The sequence below is a fragment of the Cupressus sempervirens genome, chromosome 7, assembly GCF_028749045.1.
Source record: "Cupressus sempervirens isolate cs-2001-9-10 chromosome 7, ASM2874904v1, whole genome shotgun sequence".
In the NCBI taxonomy this organism is placed as follows: Eukaryota; Viridiplantae; Streptophyta; class Pinopsida; order Cupressales; family Cupressaceae; genus Cupressus; species Cupressus sempervirens.
In genome coordinates, this window is record NC_143124.1 from 606231819 (window position 1) to 606257083 (window position 25265).

The following is a 25265-nucleotide window of genomic DNA, read 5'->3' on the forward strand; positions in this document are numbered from 1 at the left end:
AGAAAGAGCATCTCTTCAATTATTGGGAAGAAGCGCTCCAGAGCTCAATTTGTGGTTCAATGCGCTTTGAAAAGATAGTTAACGGTGAAAACTCAAGTGTATGATTACATTCAGATGCCGGATAAGATCATGCAGGTGTTTGGAAAGAAAGTTTCGCCAAGAAGAAGAAAAAAAGAGAGCAGAAGTGGTCCTGCGGATAGGGTGCCCCACAGACACTGCCCGCGAACACTGAGTGTCCTGCGGATAGGGTGTCCCACGGACACTGAGTGTCCTGTGGTCTGGGTGTCCCGTGGACATTGAGTGTCATGCGGTCACATGGCCGCGGACACAAAGTGTCTCGCGAACACCTTTGCTGCGAAGGGTGACCCGCGGATTGCTTTTTTATCCTCGTGGCATACCTTTGTTTCTTCCGCGGACAGCATAGTATCCCCGCGGATGCCAGATTGTTTCTGTTTTAACCTCCCGCAAGATAATTTTTCTACTCCTTTAAATCTCAAGTCCATTTCTACCCTGGATTAGTGGTTGTGGTTTTCGGAGAGAGTTTGGAAGTTCCTCTTTCATGTGAGATCTCCCGTGGCTTTCATTCTTTAAAAAAAGAAAAAAAAGACGATAGATTGAAGCAGTTCAGAATGAGTAACGTAGGTGCCAAAGGGAAGAGAAATACATAATCAAGTAGAAAACATAAGCGGTTGTTAGAAAGAGTGTTGGATCAGAAGAAAATCACAAAAATGGTGTTTTGTGTGGCTTCGGAAGTGCTAATTTGGTCTTGGCGGTGAGGGGCATTGCCCTTCGACCTCGCCCTGTATTGTGACAAGGAGCGCACCTAGTGTGTTATCCCAGGACCTTGCGGGGCCCGTTGGGGGTGTTGCCCCCTAGACCCCCAGTGGTTGTGGTTATCAGTCGTGGGAAGTGTGACTGGTTGATGAGACTTGGAGCTACTGCAGGCATACTGTGCCAGAGGTAGAGACATCAGCGGAGCAAGCCTTTCGAGAGGGATGTTACGCTCGAGGCACTTGGAGTAGGTGTTGGATGTGAAGCTGTCTTGGTGGATGCATAGAGAGCTCGGGAGGAGCTGATCATCCAGTTGAAGGCAATACAGTGAAACGTGGCTCAGGGTACCCAGAGTTGGTAGCACAGGTGGCTATCAAGGTCAGCTTGACTAAAGTAGACAGTATTGTGTTTGCGGAGGCTGTAGATGCAACATATTTTGGAGACCAGTTAGTGTATTTTGTTTTGTTAATTTGTCCTGGATATGTTGTAATTGTATTTTGTAATTGTCGTTCGGAGACGACTTTTCTTTTGGGGGGGATGATGTTGTCGGTAGAAATTGTATAGCCGACGGGCTCATGTTGTCAGTAAAGATTGTGTAGCCGACGGGTTCATGTCATCGGTAAAGATTTTGTAGCCAATGGATAGATTAGTATTGTTATGTAGTTGATGGACCCCTTCGGGAAGGTTCGGTGGGAAGTATTTATACCCCGTTTGGGATCATTGTAATTCATCTTATTTTATCTTATTTAATCTTAGGCTTTGTATGTAATCTTCTAGCATATGCGAATAAAGGAGTACTGTTGTTGCTGTTTCTTGTTCATTGTCTGTGTGCATTGATTTAATTATCTATGAGGTAAACACTTGCGATGATGCGAAAGCACACAAATGGTTTGCTGTGGTTAACTTCATGCTATCGCAACCTGATTTTGTTTAAACTTGAAGCTACCTGCAATCATGCGATGCATGGTTAGTTGCATCTTCGCAACTTGAATCTGAATGCTAGCCTTCTCAGTTACGAAGCCGTACTAACTGTGAAATTGACCGTGTCGCACCTTCGCGAACCCTTTGACAGTTAAGCAATGAATTGGAGCGATCGAGCAAAAAGGAGTAATCGCATCGTTGCAACTTGAAATGACTCCCACAGTATGAAAGTTTTATAAGGCTAAGGGATATAAAAGAAAAGTCAAAATTTTGCCTATCCCTATAGGCTTGTATGGCAATTAATGAATAAATCAATGGACGTAGACATAGCTGTCACCTTGGATATTCAAATTTTAGGAAGGGGACAAAAATGGTCAATAGTAATGAAGGCCAAAAGAAGTCAAGGGTAGCACAATCTGGCCTAGAAGGGTGATATAAACTATGATTAACCGTCTTCGCTTCTTCGTCATGAATGTATTTAAGACATTTATGGATAGTTGAAGCAACAACATGCATAGCATTTAAACATGACAAACCAAACTTAACTTGAAATGATAAGAAGTAGGAACAACAACAAAGGTAGTGTTCACAATTTTGCCACAAAGTTCAACCGGTAAATTAATAGAACCAAATGATGGATAAAGAAAACCATTACAAGTTTGAATCCACACATCAGATGTATCATAAGAATCATGTTCCAAGTATTTCATTAAAAGATTTTCTTCAGTAATAACATTGACTGAGGAGGTAGGATCAACAAGACAACCACAAGTAGGTATCTGAGAAATCGTAGCATAAATATAAAGGGGACCATCAGGAGCTTTAATAGTCTTTGAATCATCAAAGGTAATCAAAAGTTCCGGAGGTCTTTTATTCTTAGGTTGTCGATGTTTAAGTTGAGTCTTCAATTTAGGCTTAGGTTTTAGTTGATGTTAAGATGGACCTTGAGATTGAAGCTGAGGTGGAGATACAGATTGAACAACATGCTTCACTTGATTAACAATGTGATTAAGATCATCCATCTTTGAATTATACACAATATCCATAAAAGATGGTTGAGCAATGGTATTAGTATCATGTTGGGGTAAAGGATTCTTATAGATTTGAAGAGGAGGATTAGGAGGAGAAACAGATTGGTTCCCACTACCAGCAAGATTATCAACAGATAAGGCATTAGAGTCGATTACGTCTTGAACCTTTTGTTTTAAAGAATAACATTTCTCAGTATCATGACCATTCTGACGATGATATTGACAAATAGATTTAGGATCAAAGGATTTAGATGCAACCGTCGTAGGTAAAAGAGCTCACATAGGAGGTAAAGCTTAGTTGCCGATTTGTGACACGAATCCGATTCGGGCACGTGAATCGGATCCGTGGATTCGGGATTTTTTTTTTTTTCTCAATTATGATTCGTGGAGGATTCGTGCATATATATATATATATATGCATTATATATACTAAAAAAAAGAGAAATATACATAATTCTAAAACTAAATCATTTCATAGTATGAATCTAGTATACTTGATCAATGACATTGATAATTAATCTATTTTCACGATTATAAAGAAAATCAACACATTCACATTGAATTACTGAAAGTGAAAGCTTGTAACATTCAAAATATAGATCATTAAACTTAAAGTTTATAACATGATTTACTCATAAAAGAGTCAAGAGTCAACACTAAAGTTTTTAATTTAATCATCAAATGGATTTTCAAGAAAATCCGCATCAGAGGGGTACTGGTGAGCTGCAAGTGCTGCATCTGTATTAGTAGAGGAACCCAAACCACTAGTAGTAGAGGGGATTGTTAACTCATAATCCTCCTCCTCATCATCCACATCAATCAAAGTGGATCTAGCAAGATCTCGGATGGTCATATCCAAATTAGGAGTCTCGGGTGCTACATCCCAAAGCTTTTCGGGCCCCTTCTTGTACTTAGGATCCTTCCGTGACAACAAGCGCAAATTGTTGTGAATGAACACAAGGTCTTCTGATTTTTTTGGAGCCAACCGGTTGCGTTTGATTGAGTGGATAAAGGAGTAAGTACTCCAATTCCGCTCAGCGGCAGAAGAGCTGGCAACCTAAAGAGAAATTAAAAATTATCAATACAACAATCAAGATAAATAAATTAAATAATAAATTCAAGGAATTGAGAATGTTAACCTTAAGCTTAATTTTACAAACTTACTTGGGATAGGACCTTTATGGCAAGAGGTTGGAGGTACGTGAAGGCTTGCCCATGAAGGTACCACCATTTGATGGCACCCATCCTGCTTTGGTTTGCTATGGCAATAGGGTCGAAATCCTCACCTGAGTTGAAAGCAGCAAATTCACTCCTCACAATTGCCCCAATCTCTGGATGTTGGAATATCTTAGCTAGTGCCCTCTTATACCCATCTGCAACCTCTGCATCTCTAAATGGTGGCACTCTACCTGGAAGGCGAAGTACATCTGCACTATAGTACCTGGGGATAACAAAAGACAATTGAACACTATCAAATATCAATAGCACAAACATTGGATAAAATAAGCACAAACATTTGATAAGAACTATAGTACCTCGGGGATAGAGCATATGCAAGGAGGTGCAAAGGTGTGGTCATCTTGTTCCATCGATGATGAACAATTTTTTCCACCTTCTTGTAAAGGGTTTCCTCAGGATCATTCTCCCTCCTCTGTATGACCTAAGATATGAAATATGAATAATAATTATAATTAGTGAATATGTCAATTTAAACTTTAGAATCTAGATATCTCTCAAATAAAAAATTGTTGTAAAAGAGCGTAAAACTTACCATTTTAATTTTTTCCAGCATACTATCCATGGAATCATAAATATCCCCAAGGCATGGCTCATCACTATCTGCGAAGCGAAGCATTGCCATTATTGGATCGGTGATTTCCAACACATAACTCACAAGACCCCACCAATCCTCATCTAGTATCATTCTTCTCACATTTAAAGCCCTTGCCGTATTGGAATTCTTCCAAATGCCCCATTGGGGGCTAATGACCATATGCTTCAATGCTTCTTTTACCTTCGCAAGTCGTCTCAAGACGATTGTGTGAGAGGCAAAGCGGGTTTCAGCAACCTAAGAACATGTTAAACTCAAGTTAGTAAAACATTTAAAAATTAAAACATGTTAATGTAAACAACAACAAAAATTAATAATTGTGGAATCCAATAATATTCAATTATATATTAAATATAAAAATTTACCTTCAATAACTCCAAGTCCGAGAAACTCCTAAAAATTGCTTGTGACATGTGGTGATTTGTCACAAGCATTTGAATCTCTTCAGCTTCCTCATATATCCTTTTCACCCAATCTATTTCGGTGCCAATTGCTTTCATCACTAAATTGAGAGAGTGGACGGTGCATGGTGTCCAAAAGATACGATCATATCTAGACTCTACAATTATCCCTGCAGCCCTGCAAACTTTTGCATTGTCCGTGACCACTTGAACAACATTATCAGGACCCACTGACTCTATGGCATCAATGAGAATGCGTGAAATAAATTCTGCATCTTTCACTTGCCCTTCACAATCAACTACCTTCAAGAACATTGCCCCCTTAGGGCATACAGCAATAACATTGATCAATGGACGGTTTCTACAATCTTTCCAACCATCCGAAATAATAGACACACCCGATTGAACCCAAAAATCTCTTATTGGTTGAAGTTGAGCCTCTACATTTTTCCTCTCATCATGTAATATGGTAGTGCGCAACTTCTCATAACCAGGCGGTTTGTAACCATGGGGTGCATCATTTATTGCTTCCACCATCTCCCTAAAATAAGGTGATCTAGCAAAATTAAATGAAACACCATTTGCAATTAAACAACATCCAATTTTGTGATCAGCAATGTCTCTCTTTTCAATTTGGAATGCCCTATCTAGTGGGCCTCTCTTGCGGGTGAGTGGAGATGGGTCTTCATCTTCATCATTTGTAGTTGGCATAGGCAAAAAAGGATGTGTTCTTGTGTTTGTTTGATCAAATGATGGTGTTGGTATATTTGTTTTTTGGGAAGCACCATGTTTTGCTTTTGCAACTGCTCTATTAGCATCATCTTGCTCTTTTGCTAATGCTGCTATTTGTGCAGCTGGTAATCCCTTCTTATCACTACCTTGACACATGTGAATTCCTTCACCCGCAGGGCCCAAAAAATGTAGTTTCACTCCGGAATAGGAGCTTCTATGTTGTATGTTGCAAAAATTACATTTCCATATGTATGCCCCACCCCCAGGACATTGTGCAACTCTTGTTGTGTGTCTCCATAAAGGAGACCCCTTATCAATTTTGAAGCTTGGTGATGCAGCCCCACCCCCACCCACTGAGCCTTGACTACTCATTGTTCTATTCTTGCAATCTAGAAAAAGTGAAAGAAAACCATGCTTCACACTTGCACAAAAACTTGAAAATTTGGAAAACTAAAAATAAATCAATAATCTATGAAAGAATTCAAAAATATGGTTGAAATGCATACCTTAAACACTTCTTGCAAGGTATTTGAAGCTCCACAACCAATCTCCTTCGAATCCAAGCACTTCACTTCAAACTAGCAAGTATGAGAGAGCAAAATGAGACAGCAAAATGAGACAGCAAAATAGAGAGCAAAATAGAGAGCAAATGAACTTGCATTGTGATTTAGAGGGTCGTTTTTAGGGTTTAGGGCCTTTAGGGCAAAAAAAAAACATTAAAAAATGATAATGGGCCCACGTTTTTGCATAATCCTCCTGTCATTGCCGCGGATTCACGCGTGGATCCTCAAGGATCCGGGCAGGATTCGTAATCCTGCCCGGATCCTCACGGATCCATACGTGGATCCGGATCCGAATCGGACCCGAGCTCGGATCCGGCCTTTTCCAGGCGAATCCGGTAACTAAGAGGTAAAGTAATCATATTAGCAGTTAACAACCTATACATAATGGAATGTAAAGATTTAGAAAGAGAAGTAAACACACAATTTAATTGAAAAACAGTGGATGCAGAAGTGGCATTGTGAGATGCAACAACAACTTGATCAGCAACTGCATTTACTTGTTTGTTTATCTTGACATAGTTGTTGAATTTTTGAAATTTGTTGGGATTAGTAGCAGCATCACTTGTATCAACAGGAACAGGAGCCATTGGAGTGTTGCTCTCAAATTGATTCACTTGTAATTGATAATGATGAAGTGCTGCACAAAGTTGTTGAAAAGAGGTAAATTCAGTAAGCAAAATCTTATCTCTAATATCGTTTTGCAAATTTGAAATAAACATGCGTTGAATATCAATATCAGAAACAAGATAGGAAATATGAGCATGCAAATGCTTAAATGTACCAATAAATTCAGTCAATTTTTCCGTAGCACTTTGTTTACAATGCATCAAATTAGTCAAAGACACTTGCGGGCCAATGTTGTTTTGAAATTGTTGAATAAAAGCATTGGCAAGTTGTGGAAATGAATCAATAGAATAAGGAGGCAAGGAACAAAACCATTATAAGGCCTTGTCGCCAAAGGTTCTAGCAAACAACTTGGCTAAAATCCTATGGTCATGAGCATAATCACTACAAAGGATTTGAAATGTTTTAACATGATGAACAAGGTCTTCCTTACCATTGTAATTCTCAAGACTTGACATATCGACTTGTTGAGGAATGGGAGTACGAATGATATCGTGGGACAAAGGACTTTCCATGTCACATGTAGGAATACTAAACTTGTTTTGAGTCAAGGATGCAAGTTGTTGTAAAGATGACACAGTTTGAGCCAAACTGATAATTGTTGAATCATTAAAGAAATAGGAGGAATAGCAACATTTGAAACACTAGGTAAAGTGTATGAAGTTGTAGGAATGGAAGACACAACTGGAGAAACATTTGGAAGTACACTTGGCAGAGGATTAGAATAAGTAAAAGGAACATTATGATAAGAAGGTTGTGATGTAGGAAGGGACATAGGAGAAACAGTCATAGGAATAGAGGGAACCGTTGTAGTCACCAAAGGAGTATAGGTAGGAATACTAGGTAAAGGAACAAAAGAAGGTTCTACACTAGTGACAGGAGGAATTGACCCTAAATCTTGAGCTTCTTGAGCTAAAGTTTTAACATTTGAATGCACAAGGTGAGTAATACTACGTAAGAGGTTAACACCTTGATCATTATTACCAAAAACTTTTTTAAGAGCCTCTATAACTTGAATAGAATCTTGATTATCGTTTTTTGCACGAGCCAATTACCCATTTTATCAAGTACGGTTGAAAGTTTTTGGACTTGTTTAGGAGGAACTCTTTAAGCATCATCGTCATCATGAGATGAGTGAGAAGAATTTTGCTCCATAATAGGATTGAAATCATGATTAATCAAATTATACACCGAGATCCTTAGAAAAGGAGAGAAAGGCTCAGGATCAAAGGCACCCATAAGTCTATCACTTTGTCTAACCAGAATATTATAAGTAGGACTAGAAGTAGTATTTTGCATTTTTTTTGTATTTTTTTGAAATATAGATGCAAGAAATCTAATTAGCATGCAAGATTTAACATAAAAGACAAATCTAACACTAAGAAGATAATATAAAAGGAAATCTAACACCACAAGACACAATAGGGCATCTAATCCCACAAAAGAAAAGAGGGTAAGTTTGTTGGGTTCACCAAAATGAATAGGATAAAAATGAATGAGGTATGATATATGATTTAGGAGGGGGAATATAGGACCTATCCTTAACCCAAATTCCCAAAAGGGAAGATCCAAATTGATTGATCACAAAGAAGTGATCAATGCACAAATGAATCAAACAATGGAGAATATGAAGAAAGGAGGAAATCTTATAATCTATTATAGAAAGTATGTACTTGAAATCTTGAATGAATAGAAGGCAAATACTAACCTCAAAGTAGGGCAAATCTGGAAAATGTCGATTTCTCATGTCTGTGCACAGTTACGGAGAATTCTGCAACTTGCTTCGGATTGGAAATGCTGAGACAGAGAAAACACAGAAATTTTTTGTCTTCTTGAGGGTAGGTCAACCTTGACCTAGATAGCGGGGCACAATCTTAACCCTTTATTTTTGACCTTGACTTGCACTGCTTCGACGAAAATACTGCTTGCAGATCTTAGAGGTTCACCAGATAGGGTATTCAAATTTGAACTTCAATTCGCTGTCCTGTACCTGTACCTGCAAGAAAAATGGTTTTTTTGTTTGGATGGGGATTTGTCGTGGTCAAACCCCAGTTTGGAATCAACTTGAAATCTAATTGAAATTGCAATATGTATAAACAAAGTTAATTGAACTATTCACTTTGCTTGTGTTTAAATCCTTGTGGAGGATTTAAATCCTTGAATCCACAAGTATGGATGTTCCAAATGAATGTAGGATGTCTCAAATCAATGGCATTAGATCTTTAACACCAATCTTGAATGGATCTTAGCGTAGGAAGAGGCTTGAATGAAAGTGGATGGAGAAATCTTCAACAAGAGGGCTCCATAGAGATTGAATCCTTCAATGGCTAACAATGGATCTCCTTGATGAATCGGATCTTGAATGCTTAAATGCTTGAATGCTTGAATGCTTGATCATGAAGATAATGGATTGTTCGATATCATAATGTGTGTTAGAGAAAATGAGAGGAGGCTTCCTTATATAGTGATCTAGGGCACGAACTTCTAGAGAGGCCGACATTGGAGAATTAAATCCCAATCAACCTTAACCCCTAGAAATGGACCTAGATTAAATGCAATTTAAGAGTTTACGATTTCAGAATCCGAAACAATCAACCTGGAAGCGGGAAAATGAAACTTTTCGAAGCCTGAAATCCCGAAACCTCCTGAAATTGAAATTTGGACATGAGGTCAGGGTCGAGGTCGACTCTGCCCTAGGTTAGAGTTGAGGTCGACCTTGACCCTTCAGGTTGTCATTGACCCAGAAAGTCAAAGTCTTTAATTTCTCAGAGAAAGTGTCAGAAAGAGGTTGGAAACAGGGGGGAAATAGTCGGATCCATACTAAGACCTATTCAAGGCGCTTGACATGACCCCATACAACTTACTCGGAGGGCCAAACGTTCTTATCATGGAAGTGCTTCCATTTTAAGACGATACACAGATACAAATAAGGAAAATTATTTTTATTTTTCATTGTCAAGACATGCTTTGATGGTGCATCAACTCATCATTTAGGACTGGTGTGAGATCAGTAGAAATTCAAATATTCCATTTCAAATGTGGCACTTGTTTCATTTTATCTAATTCCCTCTTGTTTCTTTTTGATCTTTATGGAGGATTTTGCGTATTTTTGTTCCAATGGATGAAGCCACTAGTTTTTCTTGTGTTTTTCCGATAGCCAATTCTGTTTTCTTTAATAGGAAAAATCCCTAGCTCTATGGGGTTGCCACCAAGAAACCTCCTGCATGTCTGTAGGCCTCTTAGGCTAATAATTCTGAAATAAGCAAAAAAGAATTATGTAAGAGCCAGACCCTGATTTTTTCCTTGAGATTTGTGCAAGTGTAATATCCCTAACTCCTCATAATAAATCCTCACAAAATCTCCTCACAATAACTCCTCCAACTTCTACATCTGAACACATGCAGTTTGCTCACTAAATATTTCGTCAATGTTATAATAATCAATTCCAGATTTGCAGGATGTAGCTCAGAATTTCATATGCAAATATGCAACTGTAATAACAGATCCTGCAAACTTCAATATCTCTGCTATTAGAAGTGCACCGGACAACACAGCAAGGTTTGACACAAATAAATAGAACAGATGCATCTTTTCCTGTAACAGACTAGGAGGAAGAAGTGTTCAATACAAAATTAATGCTGCACTTGGACGTGCTAGACATTTTTATATGTTTAAAAAGCTTTGACACATAATTCTAGTGGTAATGACATCCACAGTAAGACTTTGATCGCGAAGAAGATTTCTTTCCAGAATAATCTTGTGGTCCACAGTCTTCAAACCTCCAATACATGTAACTGCAAATGGCTTGCAAATAGGTTGCTTCTCATTCCACATCAGCTCATTTTGGAAGCTCATCCTGAGGCATATACTCCATGCCAGACCAAGTATACTCCTGACATACTAGGGCACATTCATCAGACTTATTTATTACAACATAGCTATGAATTGCTGGTTCAAGTCTCGGACCGATAGAGAGGAAATTCCACTCAGAACAATGTCTCACACTGTCTACAGATAGTCGCTCACACACAAAGAAGAACTCCACCCAGAAGTTTCAGGTGAGATGGCCAAAAAGGTAGGAAAAAACTGTTGAACCAGAAAGAAGGGTTGGTTTACAACTCAGAGCTCATGTGCAGGGCTAATGATGTCATAATGTCCAGTTCCAGTGCCTTAAAATTCAAATGAAATATTTATTCTAAACTTTAGCTTTACTTTATTGTTCCTATAATATCCGCTCTTAACTTGTCATGCTAATAAAGCTTATGCCAAATATATATTGGATTCACACATTCTAATCTACAACAGATTTATAATATTCAGAATAAATTAACTCTATTTCCAAAGTCATATAAATATAAAATACCTCTGTAGAAATTGTTTTCATTACTGTAAATTTGTCTCCAACACAGAGCTCATAAATTTGGCCCAGTTGTGAACATCATGAATCCACCTGTAAAAAGAGTCAGGCTTTTGTCCAACCCTTGTTGATACTGAAGGTTTCCGCCAATTTCTCATAAATCATCACACAAATTTGTCATACCAAGTCAATTATCATGCCTTATTTCAGCTCAAATCTCCTTATAAATACCTCTGGGTATATCTAAAAGATTAGGCCTCATTTAATATTTGCAAGACCTTATTTAATATTTGTTACAACTGGAGAACTCTATTTAACAAGAGGATGCAGTTGCATTATGTTCCTGCCATAATGTTTTTGTATTGAAGTTGAAACAGTTGTATTTTGTAGTAATAATATTAAAATCTTGATATTGTTAAATCATAAGTAGGAGTTCTTTGAATTATAATTGTAGTAATAATATAGTATACTTTGACAAATAGTAATGATAAATTTGAATTTATTAAAGCATAATTTTTTTTCCTTCCTAAGTAAACAATAGATGTATTGCTTCTAATTCCTCTCAATTAGTAAAATCTATAACATATTGCTTAGTTAAACGTTATAACAATAATTATTTATTCATGTAATGAAAACTAGATATGTATACTATTAGGTTTGCAAAAAAACGAAATATTTGAGATTAGAACTAAATTTCCATATACAATAATTTTTAGTCAAGAATGGTCAGAGATCAGATGATGCATGCAGGCACATGATATTGATGCTAGCATAGATAATGTTTATCATGTTTCATTAGCAATTGGCTGTTACTGACAAAAGGGCAACACACGTGATTGAGCAGAAATACAGATGTGGTAAAAAATGCATGCACAAATTCACAGACGAAGTCACAGAGAAGTGTTGGGTGATATCTTGCTGTCATGGAGGGAGTGCTTTAGTAGACATAAAGGAGATAATCGAAGAGAAGGGGTTGTAGACGGCGAGCAGGAGAAATATAAGGAGATCTGATGATCTGAGCGATGGAGAAATAATGGTCATGGAGGGACAAGGAGTCAAGGAGAGATAAGGAGGGGCTCAATTGACCAAATTAATGAGGAGAATGTAGGAATCAACATAAGAGAAATGTAGAAGGCATTCATGCCTTATCACTTGCCCATACCACCATGGGGAGGGGGTCCCCCAGTGTGACCCCATTGGTTCATTGCTCCAGTCAAAAGCATTCAGCGGTTAAAAAAAGCTTATTATCATATTCATTATTAATAATATCTGTTATTATTTAAAGTAATTATTCTTTAATTTATTATTATTATTGATTATGTAATATAAGAATGAATTATTCAATTAAATATTTGTTAAGTAATCAAATATAATAAATTAATGATAACTAGTATTATGTATAATGATACATGTAATAATTGATCTATATTATACTAATGAGAATAGACATATAAAAACAACTTATTATACTATTTATTTCTATTATATATAAGGAAGGCTCATTACATCAGTTTACATCAAAATACTACTTCCTGAAGAGATCAAGTACCTAACACTATGATACTATGTTCAGCTTACACAATATATATCACTGCTATCATGAGATAGATACATACGTTACTGATTATCAGTTATTTTATACAGAAAAGATCATTTACAAGTTTATGCCATCTATTTATCATCAAGGGTAAAACCTTTAATTTCCTTTAACCATGCTTCCTATCAGAGCCTTGAAAATGGTAATTCCTGTTGTGACTAGATTATGTAAGGCAACACCTTCAGGAACAACAACTTCCAAAAGAAGAAGAACAACCACTTCTTTTGGAACTGCAGGATCTGCTTGAGCTTTCCTTCTGTGTTCTTCAAATTCTGCCATAAGTTCTCTCATCCGATCTCGAATGGGGTTTTCTTTTTTGCTCTGCTGGTCTAGAGGTGTGCGTGACAGATTTCCTAAGTGAATACTCTCACTGTACCATCATGGAGCAGGCTTTCAAATTTGTCCTTGGCTATCCTATAGTAATTTTAACCTGCCATTCAATGTCATGTACTATGAGCTTCCAGCCATTAAAGAGCTCATTATTTCTAGCTTTCCATAATCACCAAAGAATCTCACAAGGAAGAGTAGCCAAAAAAAGGTCAGTGAAAATCCCGAGGAATTGGACCTGCCCAATTTTGACATCAACAGGACAGATTGAAACATCAAACTTAATACCAAAAGGATTCCACACTTGCAAATATGCAATCAAAGAAAATATGCTTAATAGATTTAGGTACTCTGCATAGAGGGCAGATATTAAGATCACATCAGGTTTGTTTATTGGGAGTTTAACAACAAGTTCTAATCAAAGCATTTTTTTTCTTAGGCTCTAAAGGTCTGGACTCTGGTCCACATGCATGATAGTACTAATGCCAAGTTTCAGGGTCTTTGTTCTTGTTCTAAGAGGTAGAAAGATGGGAAATAATGTCCAGATTATCAGAGAGCAGGGAGTAGATGAACTTGGCTTTAAAAGTGGAAGAGGGGACCCATCGGGCCACATGAAGCTGAGAAATCCGCTTTTAATGGATACACGAGGTCTAGGAAGGGAAAGAGTATGAGCAGGCTAGTCTCAAGACAGTGTATACCCTTCACTGAATAGGGGGAATATCAAACTCGTCTTGAAGTTCCTGCCATGTTATCAATTGGTCTTCCCTATTAATATCACTGATGGTTTTCAACTCTTTATGAACCCATATTTAAGTAGAGCATCCCTGTAGGAGGGCCTAAGGTTTATCATCATGCTTTAAATTCCACCATATAGACCTCTCACCACATAGCTTTTCATTGCTATTAATTATATCATTTTGAGCAATGTACGTCCTTTCCACATCCCACACTTTCCAGATTGATATGAATACAGATGAGCCTGTTGGTTTAACAGGGAAGTTGCCAGCAGTGATATCCACCAGTGGAAGACCGGTCCAAGATTGATTATGGGTAGGAAAAACACTGGGAATGTTATGCCTAATCGACACTTTTCATGGCTCATTACCTTGCAAAGCTTTAAAAATCCATTTGGCTACTAGAGAGATGCCTTGTGTTCTATGATCTTTCAACTGTAAACTGCCTTTTCCTTTACTCATACAACAACATGCCCCCTTCACAGAATGGCAGTTCCTGTTGCCCTTACCATCAGACCATAAGAAGCTTCTAATTTGCTTATAAATGTGATTAATCGATATTGGCAGAAGGGCCATGCAGAGTCATAAAATATGTGATTGATTAATTTTTTAGTATGTTTATTGTTACCAGTAAACTGTAATATATTAAAATTAAAATACTGTATATTGTTATTGCATTATATAACTGGTAACAATATACAGTATTGTAATATATTTAGTTCTACAATCTTTATTTGTGCAAACTGACAAGTCTATGATATACATACTTTTCATATACATAATATTAAAATTAACTTTATTGAAAGAAGTAGAATTCAAAATTTTAGTTAAAAATACCTCTAGAATTAATATGTAAGTTAAACAAGGCTAAGAACAAGCATTCATTGATAAGTTCTCTAATATTTGATTCTTTATCCTTAGACTTGCTGACTTGAAGTGTAGAAAATGGCTGGTGACAGAAAGAGGAACTCTTTATAGAAACATGGGACACCGGGACCAAATTGAGCAGATGTGAATTGTAACCATTGCGTTAAGAAGAAGAGTGGAGGTATATGCTGACTGAAATATCACCTTGCAAAGATTCCATGTAATGATGTTACACCATGTATTGGCTATTTGGAAGAGGCTACAAGGGAGGCTTTGGGGGATTTTAGTTCTACAGGGTCACAAAAAACGTGAAGAGGCTTCTTCCATTAGGCAATGGATATGAGGATTAGGAAATGTGGACAGACATATATCAAAGTTTTGGGTTCCACAAAACATTACTGGTGTTCAACTTGGATTGCAAAGCACTGCATGGAACAAAGAGATGCATGAGAAGACAAGGATGGTAGTTTCAATATTTTGGTACTATAATGAGATTCCTTGCAATGCTTTATATAGTCTATATTGGGATCAATTTGTTGCCGCAGTGACTGCTTTTGGTAAAGGGTTGGAGCTCTCAGCTTGTTATGTGAGGTGAGTGAACCATTGTTATTGGATGAGGTCTAAAGCATTCATCAACTTGTGGACAAGCAAAAAAGAGTTTGGGAATAGAGAGGCTACGCTATTATAGCCGATGGGTGGACAGATGGCAGGAATAAGACGGTCATCAACTTTCTAGTTGCTTCAAGGGAACAATTAATATTTCTAAAATGAGTTGATGCCTTTGATCAAGTGAAAAACTGCAAAGAATTTGTGCAACATGTTGAATGAGGTAGTTGTAGAAGTCAAGGTGGGTAATGTTATCCTGACTGATAATGCAGCTGCGTATGTGGCAGGTGGTAGACTTCCGATGGAGAAGCATCACACATTATTTTGGAGCCCTTGTGCTGCCCATTGTCTGGAGTTGCTCCTTGAGGACCTAGGGAAATTGATTTAGGTGGAGAAGGTGGTTGAAGATGGAAGGAACATCACAAAGTACATATACAACCACACATGGGTGCTGAGTCTTAGGAGAGAGCACACTAATGGTAAGGATCTTGTGTGATTGGGAGTCACATTCTTTGTGACTAATTTTCTCACCTTGCAGAGCATATTATCCACTTTGCGCCACTTGAGGTGGATGTTTGTGAGTGAGAAATGGTTGGAGAGTACCTATGCTAAGAAGCCTGAAGCAAAGACGTTGTGAAGGATATGCTTGATGTTAGATTTAGCAAGCTAATGGATGACATCATCAATGTAAGTTTTCAACCCTGATTGGTGATTTATCATTTAACTTTTAGATATTGCAATTTGCTGATTTTTTTTAATATTTTTATTTGCAAGTGTCAGAACCATTGGTGAGGGTTTTACAGCTTGTTGATTGGGATAGAAACCCCATGAGATATTTATACGAGGCTATGGATAGTGCCAAAGAGGCCATTCATCACTTGTATAGGTCAAATGAGACCAAAAATAGATCCCTATGGATCATAATCGATCGTATGTGGTGATGGAACCCTATTTTTTTTGCAAAATATTAAGAGTCTCCATTTAAGAAATAATTTTAGAAACTTGATGGAGTATTGATAAAAAATAAAGAAGAGAAATAAATAGTAAGGTGAATCATAGAACATTGGGTGGAGCAATGGTGACATCATTTGCTATATGTTGGCAAAGTATTCAAACTGATGGTTTTGGAAATTAAAAAGTTCAGTGGCATATCAAGGGTGAAGGAGTTAGGAACCACAAGGCTTTATGAGACAAAGCTTTTAGGATTAGAATATCAATACCAAAAGTATTTTCTACATTCTAATTAGTACAGTTGAACTCTTTGATGACTTCTTTCTGCAAATTTGGCATCAAAATTAATAGATCATATTCTGAGCTTGTATCCTCTGCTCACCAAAATCCAGATTGCCCCCTGGATATGCAATAGGTTTTATTGGAGGAGAATAGTGCTATTAACACAACTTTTGAAAATGATAAAAGCAAACACATAGCTAATACCAATCTATAGTGATGACCTTGAATGAAACCAGATATAACAATGAATAGAAGTAGTGGCACAATGTAGAAACGATAAAGCAAAGTAATTGTAGAGGTGCAGGAGAACATAAAATCCTCAAAATCATATATATATATGTATATACACACACACACACACACGCTATTGGAGCATGTATGACAACAAACATCCATGTTGGCAACAACTACTCCAAAGATAAATTCGTGTTAACTTTGCACTGACGACACTCTTTGCAACCATGGTCAATAAAAGAACAAATGTTGGTGGCAGTGTGTGTTCGTTCTGGAAAAAAATGACAAGAAGCATCTATGGAGCACGTTCACCACCAGACTCATATATTCTTCCTGAAGAGTTATCATTTGAACTTTTATCAATACACACGGTGAAACAAAGAGCAGATGTGATACATAAAATTGGCTCAATAACAAAGATGCTCTCGAGAATGGATGTTTAGAACGTCAGAAATGCTCCTTGTAGAGTGCTCGCACCAATTTCCTACTAGAATATTAGTCAAAAGACGAGTTCAAGTAGAAACGAGAGAAGCTTGCGAATATTGGTTGCAAAAAATATGAATGGTGAAGAACAAAAGTTTGGTGAAAATACCCGTGTGTTGAGTTTGAAAAAGCCTGATAGTGGTGCATCGGGATATGTTATTATAATACGAGGGATACTAGGCCGATGGATAGATATTAATGTTGAAGCCATGAGCAATCACGGTCAACAAGGAACGAGTTGAGAAAAAACATCGACTTGAACAGGAAACGACAGTTAATAGTCAACGTTTGAAGAAAGTGTTACTCCACAACATATGCATTGTCTTCCACTTGATCAATTATATAATCGTGCCAATACGTTCTTTAAAAACCAATTATATTCAATAGACCCAACGATTGTTCTTTAAACGTGTCCAGTTTTTTCAAACATGGTTTGATAACGATATTTTTTAAGGGTGTTATAAGTTTCCTGCCTCCTAGATAGCTCGATATAGAACTCAAATTTATGATCTGCGATCGACATTTTTGAAAAGGAAAGGAAGTTATTGGTTATTGCTAATCAATGTTTTGTTTTGAAGCAGTGTTATTTAAGCGATGAGTTATTTTCAAGGGGAATGGTCTTGTTGTGAAGGGGCACAACAGTTCCCTCTTTTGCCTATAAAGTTGGAAGTCAAATAACATAACAAGACATTCAAAAAATCATTCTACAATGAAGAAGTATTATATGTTTTCTACAAAGGGATAAGGAGCTTAAATATGATTTTATAATGTAAATTCAAATATTTTTTTAATAATAAAATAAAATGTCCTTTGTTTATTTTTATTAAAGGCATGGAGATTTAAACTATAGTTGATTCGTCCTTTATAATCATTTTAAAAAAATTCTGTAAACAATTTATGTCAGATAAGTGGACGTGGTCATCTATGGAATTTTAAACTCAATCATCGCAGATATTGTGAAATATTTGTTTGTTTCCAAATTTGTGTCCAGTTTCTCTCCCTGACCTAAGGAGTTAAATTGCAATCTAGACTAGTTTAGAATTGTGTATATATATATTTGATCCCTTGCATTTTGATTATTAAATTGTTTATAGTTCATGTGCATAGAACATTTTAAAGTTGTACGTTATAATCTTCATTGTAGTTGACTCTATTGCCCGAATAAGCTAAAGCACTGGTCTTTTTATCATTAAAGTATTGGATTTATATTTGAAGCCATAAAATCTATAACTTCCTTCATACAAACCTCAAATTCATTGTTAAAACCTTATACAATTCATTCAATTCAAACACTCAGCATAAATTTTCATTTTGATTGAGCTCTAGGACCTTTCCAACCAGCGAACTCCCAAAGCTTAAATTTGCTATAGAATGCTTTGAACCAAGTGATTAGGATTGAGGAGAAGGTTTACCTGCCTAGATGTAGTGGAGCCTGAAGTGCAGGGTAATCAAGGTGATTCTCGTTTGTTGGCCAAAACTGATTGTGGAATCCTATCGGAGAAGTGGAAGGCTCTTGGATTTTCAATTTATGATTTTTGGAACCAACAGGTGGAACTAACAACTCCACTGACATATTCATGCTATTGCCTACTACTTGAATCCCAAGTATTATTTCTCCAACACTTTCAAAGTTGGTGCATAGGTGTAAGTTGGTATGGACACATGTACTTGAAGATTGGTTGCTGATTTGGATTTCCGAGACCTTGTACTTGATGAGATTCAAAGCTACAAGAGGGGAGAGGGCCATTGTTTTCTTCACCTAATTGCAAATGTAGGAGATACACCTTACAACTAGGTAAAGGAGAACATGTGTTTAGTTTCATTATATCATTTATTTCGTTCACTAAGCTTATTGGAATCTTCACCACATTATAAATGAATTTTTTTATCCTTGTAGATCTGTGGTGGGAAGATTATGGTGCCATAACACCTAACCTCAAAAGCTTGTCACCAAATATTGTCCCGGCCTTGCAGTGCTTCTAGTTATGAGCAAAACTGGAGTACTTTTGAGAACATACACACAAAGAAGCACAATAGATGACTCAAAAGCGCTTGAACTACTTGGTTTATGCGTTGTACAACCTTCGGTTTTATGAAAAGGTTCAAGGGTAAGCTTCATATAAAACATTTGACTTAGATGAGATTTATCCATATTTAACAAATTGGATTGATCCTCTTGATGGCGAGGATGTAGATGCTCATGTGGATCCTTTTTTGACTAATGAGAAGCTAGCTAAGTTTAAAATGGAGGCAACTGACTGGGATGCAAAAGTGGTAGCATGTGAGGAGGATCATGAGCTTGGTCATCCATCAAAGGCTTCTGTTGAGGCACTTATTTAGGCACCTATTAAGGATGCTGCAACTATTTCAACACCCACACAACGACAATGATCTCTTTTAATCTTTAGTTGTAGATGCAATTTACGATTTCTACTTCTAGTTTTCATTTATGCTAAAGCTCGAACTTTATATGTATTCAAAAGTTGTAATTTCATGGAGTTTGAATTCTATAAATATTGAACTTATTTTCATTCAGGTATTGTACTTGTTTTTTGATATATGATTCTATGTTAATCTATTAAGTTTTAATTTCTATGTATTTAACTCAAAAAATTGATTAATATATGGTGGGCATCTCAAATCAATATATGTTCTACAAATTTGGTGTATATGTATGTGTTTTTAATAATATTCTTAGAAATTGTATATTTTCAAATGGTCGATTAAAGTACTGATTCATTGTTTATTTTTTCGCCAAGCTTTTGGGATTCCAAGATTTTCAAAAAAATTGGGTAGCCGGGATATTGCCAAGTCCAAGTTTTTCAAGTTTGGTCAACACCTCCTTGGAGATTTGTGAAATGGCTTGACTACCTTCCATTGGTTGGGTAAATCTGGATGGTTTGAGTTTTTGATGCAATGACAAATGATTCCAACAAGACCTTATTGTGTCTAATTTGGACATGTACCAGAATGAAAGGGGCAGGCTAGTCTCTTTAGAATTGGCCAAGAGAGGAAGAACCACTCAAACCATAGGTATAACATTTAGAATTTTGGAGTCTCACATGCATGATAAGTAGATAAAAATTAAAATATGTTTTCACCTTCTGACTCTTTAATATTTTATTTTGCAGATGCTTGGTGGTGAAATGGGTATTGAAATGCCTCAAATTACAAAAACCTACCCTCCAAATCTTATGCAAACCTTGTAGTTCATGCAGGTTGTGAGTGTAATTGGAGCTTGTTTCAGGCCATACACACAAAGAAGACGAACAAATTGGTGCAAAAACGCCTCAATGACCTTGTCTTTGTGCAATATAACCTTTAGTTGCACACAATGAAGGTAGAGGAAATGCTACGTAGTCCACTTGATTTAGATGACACAAAGAGTGTCCTCCATTGTTTACAGAGGATGAGATCTCTAATTTGGAGAGGCAGGCTATGGAAGGGGGTGGATTCAACTCAGAAGACATTGAGGAGGATGTGGAGGTTGAGGATGACGAGGAAAATTCATTGGCAATTCTATCAGTAGGACCATCTACATCAAGGATGGAGGTCGAGTCACAACCAGCCATGTTGAGGAAGGAGGTGCAACCACAGTGGACTCCTAGGACTCCTACCCCTCATGTAGTTTTTACCAGAGCTGCTAAGAAGGGGAAGAGGAAGATGTAGAGTGTTTTGATGTCATTTTTACTTATAGTTTTACATATACAATTTGCTATTTTAATTTTGCTTTAGACTATTAGTGCACCAGCCATCAACATTCCACATGAGGATGCCATTTTGTACCCAATTCGCATTGAAATTATCTTCAAACCCATTTTCATGTCCCCTTTCTAGGTCAATGAGTTTTGTTGTGTTGTTAGCCCACTTTTTGTTGGTCACTTGGGCTAACAGAGTATTCTCTAGGATTAATTCAGTTTTTGGCCTAGGTAGTCTTAGTCACTAGCCAATTTGTGCTATTTAAGTGGGGTTTACGTACACTTACTATATTTAGTAAGTCACCACACTCAACATTCTTTGCATTTTAAGGTTAGAGTAGGAGCGTTGTCTCGAGGCCTTTTCGGCGAGCTATTACACTTGCATATCCAAGTGTATTTGATTAGAGATTTTAATGCCAAAAGATTTAACTAGTTTATTATAAAGTGAGTTTTAACGTAAGTTCATATTGTTAATGACACTTTATTATATATGGGCACTTTGTTTCCTTAAGTGGGTGGAAATAACATTATTTCAAAAAGAAAATAAAGGAACAGAAAAGGGAACGCGAAAAGTCATCAGGTTGTGTTTGAAAGTAGGAGAAGCTCATTTTAGCATACTTGGTTTTGTGATTTGGATTTTATTTTCTCTTTTGGAGAATTAGTTTCGACGGCTTCAACTTTCAGCAGGTTAGAGGACAAAAATCCTCGATCATGGACAGTGGATGGAAACCCATTATTGGTTGGAGACATCGTGCGGGTATTTCACATTGTATTCTAGGTTCATCTTCCCTGTTATCCAATTTTGGTGTAGTTACTATATTTATGATAATTGGATTTGATTCTGATTTGTTTGAAGAACTTAAATGAAATATTATTCATGAAAATGTATTTCCGTTGGAGATTTATGGCAATGATGTTTTAAGACTTCTTTTTATCAGGTTGTTTAATGGGGTTTTGCAAGTGAAATCTGAAATACATTGCATAAATTTATTGGTTAAAAAACTTTTTTGATTTTAATCGAAAAGTCAGCCTAATATCCGGTTAGGGAAATTACAACCTAGCTAGCTTCTTTTGTTTAGTCATTAACTGACTCATTAGATGCATCTCCTCATTAAATTCTTCAAAGAAAGTGCATTTATAATTAAATTTAAGCAATCTTTTGAGTTGTCGAGTTTTCTCTGAATTTTTGCCAATCTTTTTTCGGGCCTTGGTGTGTAGTTGTCAAGTCCAGTTTTTCCAGCTATGGTTATGATAGTTTGTAAAATGGTTTTGTACTTTTGAAGACTCTATGTGTCTTCAGATCTAGTTTTGATCCCACTAATGGGGTCAAGCCTTGTGATGCAAACTGGGATGTAAATTATTTCGTTAGTTTAATTTATCGTGCAGTCCCTCTGCTGCGGTTTACCTATCAAAATAATAATAATGAGAAACTAAAATAATTGATAATATTTTATGAATGAAACAGGAGTATCTTACTAGAATGTTGGTTTTGATAAGTGTGTATTATTCACAGATGCTACAGCTATCTTTATTATTTGCTTTCCAAATTAAAAGAAAAGATTATGGAAAAATAATTAAAACTTAACTTTCCTGTCCAAGAACGCATGATATAAAATCAGAGGCTGTGATTATTGCTTGTGCAAGCATTTTAATGCAAATATAGAGACTAGCAGTACTTATTCATAATCTTTATACATTGAAAAAAGTTCAATTTTTGCTAACTGGCATGACTTTTTCCAGATTTGTCAGCATCTGCTCTTAGTGAAGCTCGGGAACAATGGGAGTATCATCGGAGGCCTTACCCTGCTGAGTTTTATGAACTGGATCCTTGTATGGTATGTGCCAATGCAGTCTTTTATCAATTGTACTATGTTGTATATGCATCGTTTACATAAGAAAATATCTAATATTCATATTACTATCTTTCATTTGTCTGTAGTTGCTTTGCATGCTTGCAGTGTATATTCTTGTCACATTTCTGTTGTATATTTCATAGTTACATAATGACACTCTTGAAATATTTAGAAATGTACATGTTGCACTTGCTGAGATTTTGTTCCCTAAGTTTTTTCCACTTCAGTAAAAGCATAAATGATATGTACATGTATAGTTAAGATTGGGAAAAGGTTGTGAATGTGGCTCAGCAGATAAGAAAAAATAAGATAAATTTTTTAATGTTCAACAAATAACATTGAAGATACCATGTCACTTTGAAAAACAGTCACTGAAGAAAAGAGCAACAACCAACCCCAAGGACAGCAACATATAGTGCCCCAGAAAGAAAGAAAACACCAGAAAGTTACCACATGTACACATCCCTTACATATTGATTGATTCATTATTTGGGTGATGGTAGTTTCCGAGGGTCATATAATAAGCCATATCAGAATTTCGACACCAAGAAAAAATCAAGAATGTGAGGAAGAACACATGACAGAGCTATTCATATCTGTTTGCCACGGTAGGATTCAACTCCGGTCACTGTTGGAAGGACTTGCAAATGTGACCAAGTGTGCAGGGCCAAAGCTTGTAGGACAGCTCTTCTCATCAGAGTTTCCATTAATAGAGATATGCAAAACATGTATATCATATGTCTTTGAAACTTTAAATAGAGATCCCTTGCTCTGATTACTGCCTCAATTGGAAATGGGTAGCTAGCAACGTCTATCAATGGGTTATCCTGAGCAGCAGGATCTTCTTCTTTCTGATGTGAGGAATGGAGCCCTGAAGAATCACCATTATCATTTAGCATTGCAGGTTAAGGAACCTGGGTTGCATCACGCGTTATGGGCCGGCCATCACTATTGTATTGTACACTGTCAGTTTCATCAACCTGTCCCAAACACACCCTTGAACATTATAAAATCTGAGCTAGAAAACAGTGTTCAACTCGTTGGTCCTTTTGTAAGCCTTTCTAGAGACCTGCTGTAATGTCCCCAGTCAGGATATCCCAGAATTAAAGTACAACTACTTGAATTCTTTATTTGTCGATACTATGTCAAAACGCTAGCATCAAGGTTATCTGCTATTACTCCTTTGGACAATTAGTGTAATCTTACTGAGATAATCTTTTAGATGATTCTATACTTAATTCAATGTCCACTGTGATTATTCCTTTACCCGATGTATCCTTAAATATATGCCACAAAAGATTATATTATTGCTTTGTTGTAACTGATGTGAATGTTTGTTTGTACAGCTGCGGTGCAATCCTAGATGGATAATTGAATGCTTGCAAACTTCTTTGTGTCACTAAAACAAGCGGTCAAGGAATGGGTTCTAAATAGGATAATCAAGAACCACTTGAATGCCTATCTGAATAACTTTGAAGATAATTAAGCTCTCATGAATCAGAACAACCATAATCAACTTAAAATGATATTACAATCTGTTGAGACTTCTTGAGCTAGGCAACAAATCTATGAACAATATGTATCTACAATGATACAAATTATATGAACCCAATATATGTCTCTAAATGCCAAATCGGGTGTGGAGAAGAATCTCTGGTGTGAAACTGATATGCATTCAACATGGATGCAACTTGCGCTGTGCAATCGGCAGATTTCCTTTATAGACTTGATGCATGTATTGAGTTGGAATTGTTTTGGTTACTCTGTATTGTTATCAACTTGTTCTAAAATTGATTGCTAGGAGGACATTGTGTTACTAATACCTTGCAAGAATGGTGATCGATGAAGCTGTAATGTCCCCTTTTTGACAGGCACCAGCTACTTATTTTATTTTAGCCTTTATTTTCCCTGGAGGTTAAAAAGGAAATAAGGGGGAAAAGATATATTAAATTAATTACTTATAAGGTTACTAAACAATGAAATATTAAAAAGTAACTTTATATTTAATTGATTTAATATTAAAGTGACTAACATAATAAAATATCAAAAAGTCACTTAAAAGAATAAAGTGCTGGATTCCTCTAGAAGCTTCTTGGAGTTGCTTGTGAAATCTTTATAAGGAGCCTTTGAGGGGTCATTTTACACATCTTGAGTTGCATATTCATCTATTGTGCTGAGAGCCTTAGTGCTTGCATACTTGCCTGAGGGTTTGAAGACTCTAAGGTGCCAATTTCGGTTGTGAGATATCAACCCTAGTTGGGAGTGGAGTTTTTGGTATTCAACCAATTCATTTGTGATTAATTGGGAGATAATATTCAGTGATTTTTGTTTAGCCTGTGCATCTAATTTTTGACATCAGTTGGCAAGGAGAAAGGTTTCAGTTTTTGCAGTGGATCCGAAAA

At 36.6% G+C, this 25265-nt stretch overlaps 2 protein-coding genes across 6 annotated transcripts in view; one reads left to right on the forward strand and one right to left on the reverse strand.

The window, feature by feature from the left end:
• Window positions 1-25265, forward strand: part of LOC149548183 (uncharacterized) — a 317005-nt gene that overhangs the window by 83064 nt on the left and 208676 nt on the right. For all 5 annotated transcript variants that reach the window (XM_089792225.1, XM_089792228.1, XM_089792226.1 and 2 more), the window contains exon 3: window positions 22751-22845. In XM_089792225.1, coding sequence (XP_089648351.1) covers window positions 22751-22845 — 95 coding nt within the window. The remainder of the gene's footprint in view (window positions 1-22750; window positions 22846-25265) is intronic.
• LOC149548185 (uncharacterized) lies at window positions 3303-4771 on the reverse strand. Its single transcript, XM_089794836.1, has 4 exons — window positions 4495-4771; window positions 4259-4383; window positions 3888-4164; window positions 3303-3780 (listed from the first exon to the last, which is right to left on the reverse strand). Exons 1-4 carry the CDS (start codon window positions 4714-4716, stop codon window positions 3394-3396), a joined length of 1011 nt encoding a protein of 336 aa, XP_089650962.1. The 5' UTR covers window positions 4717-4771; the 3' UTR covers window positions 3303-3393.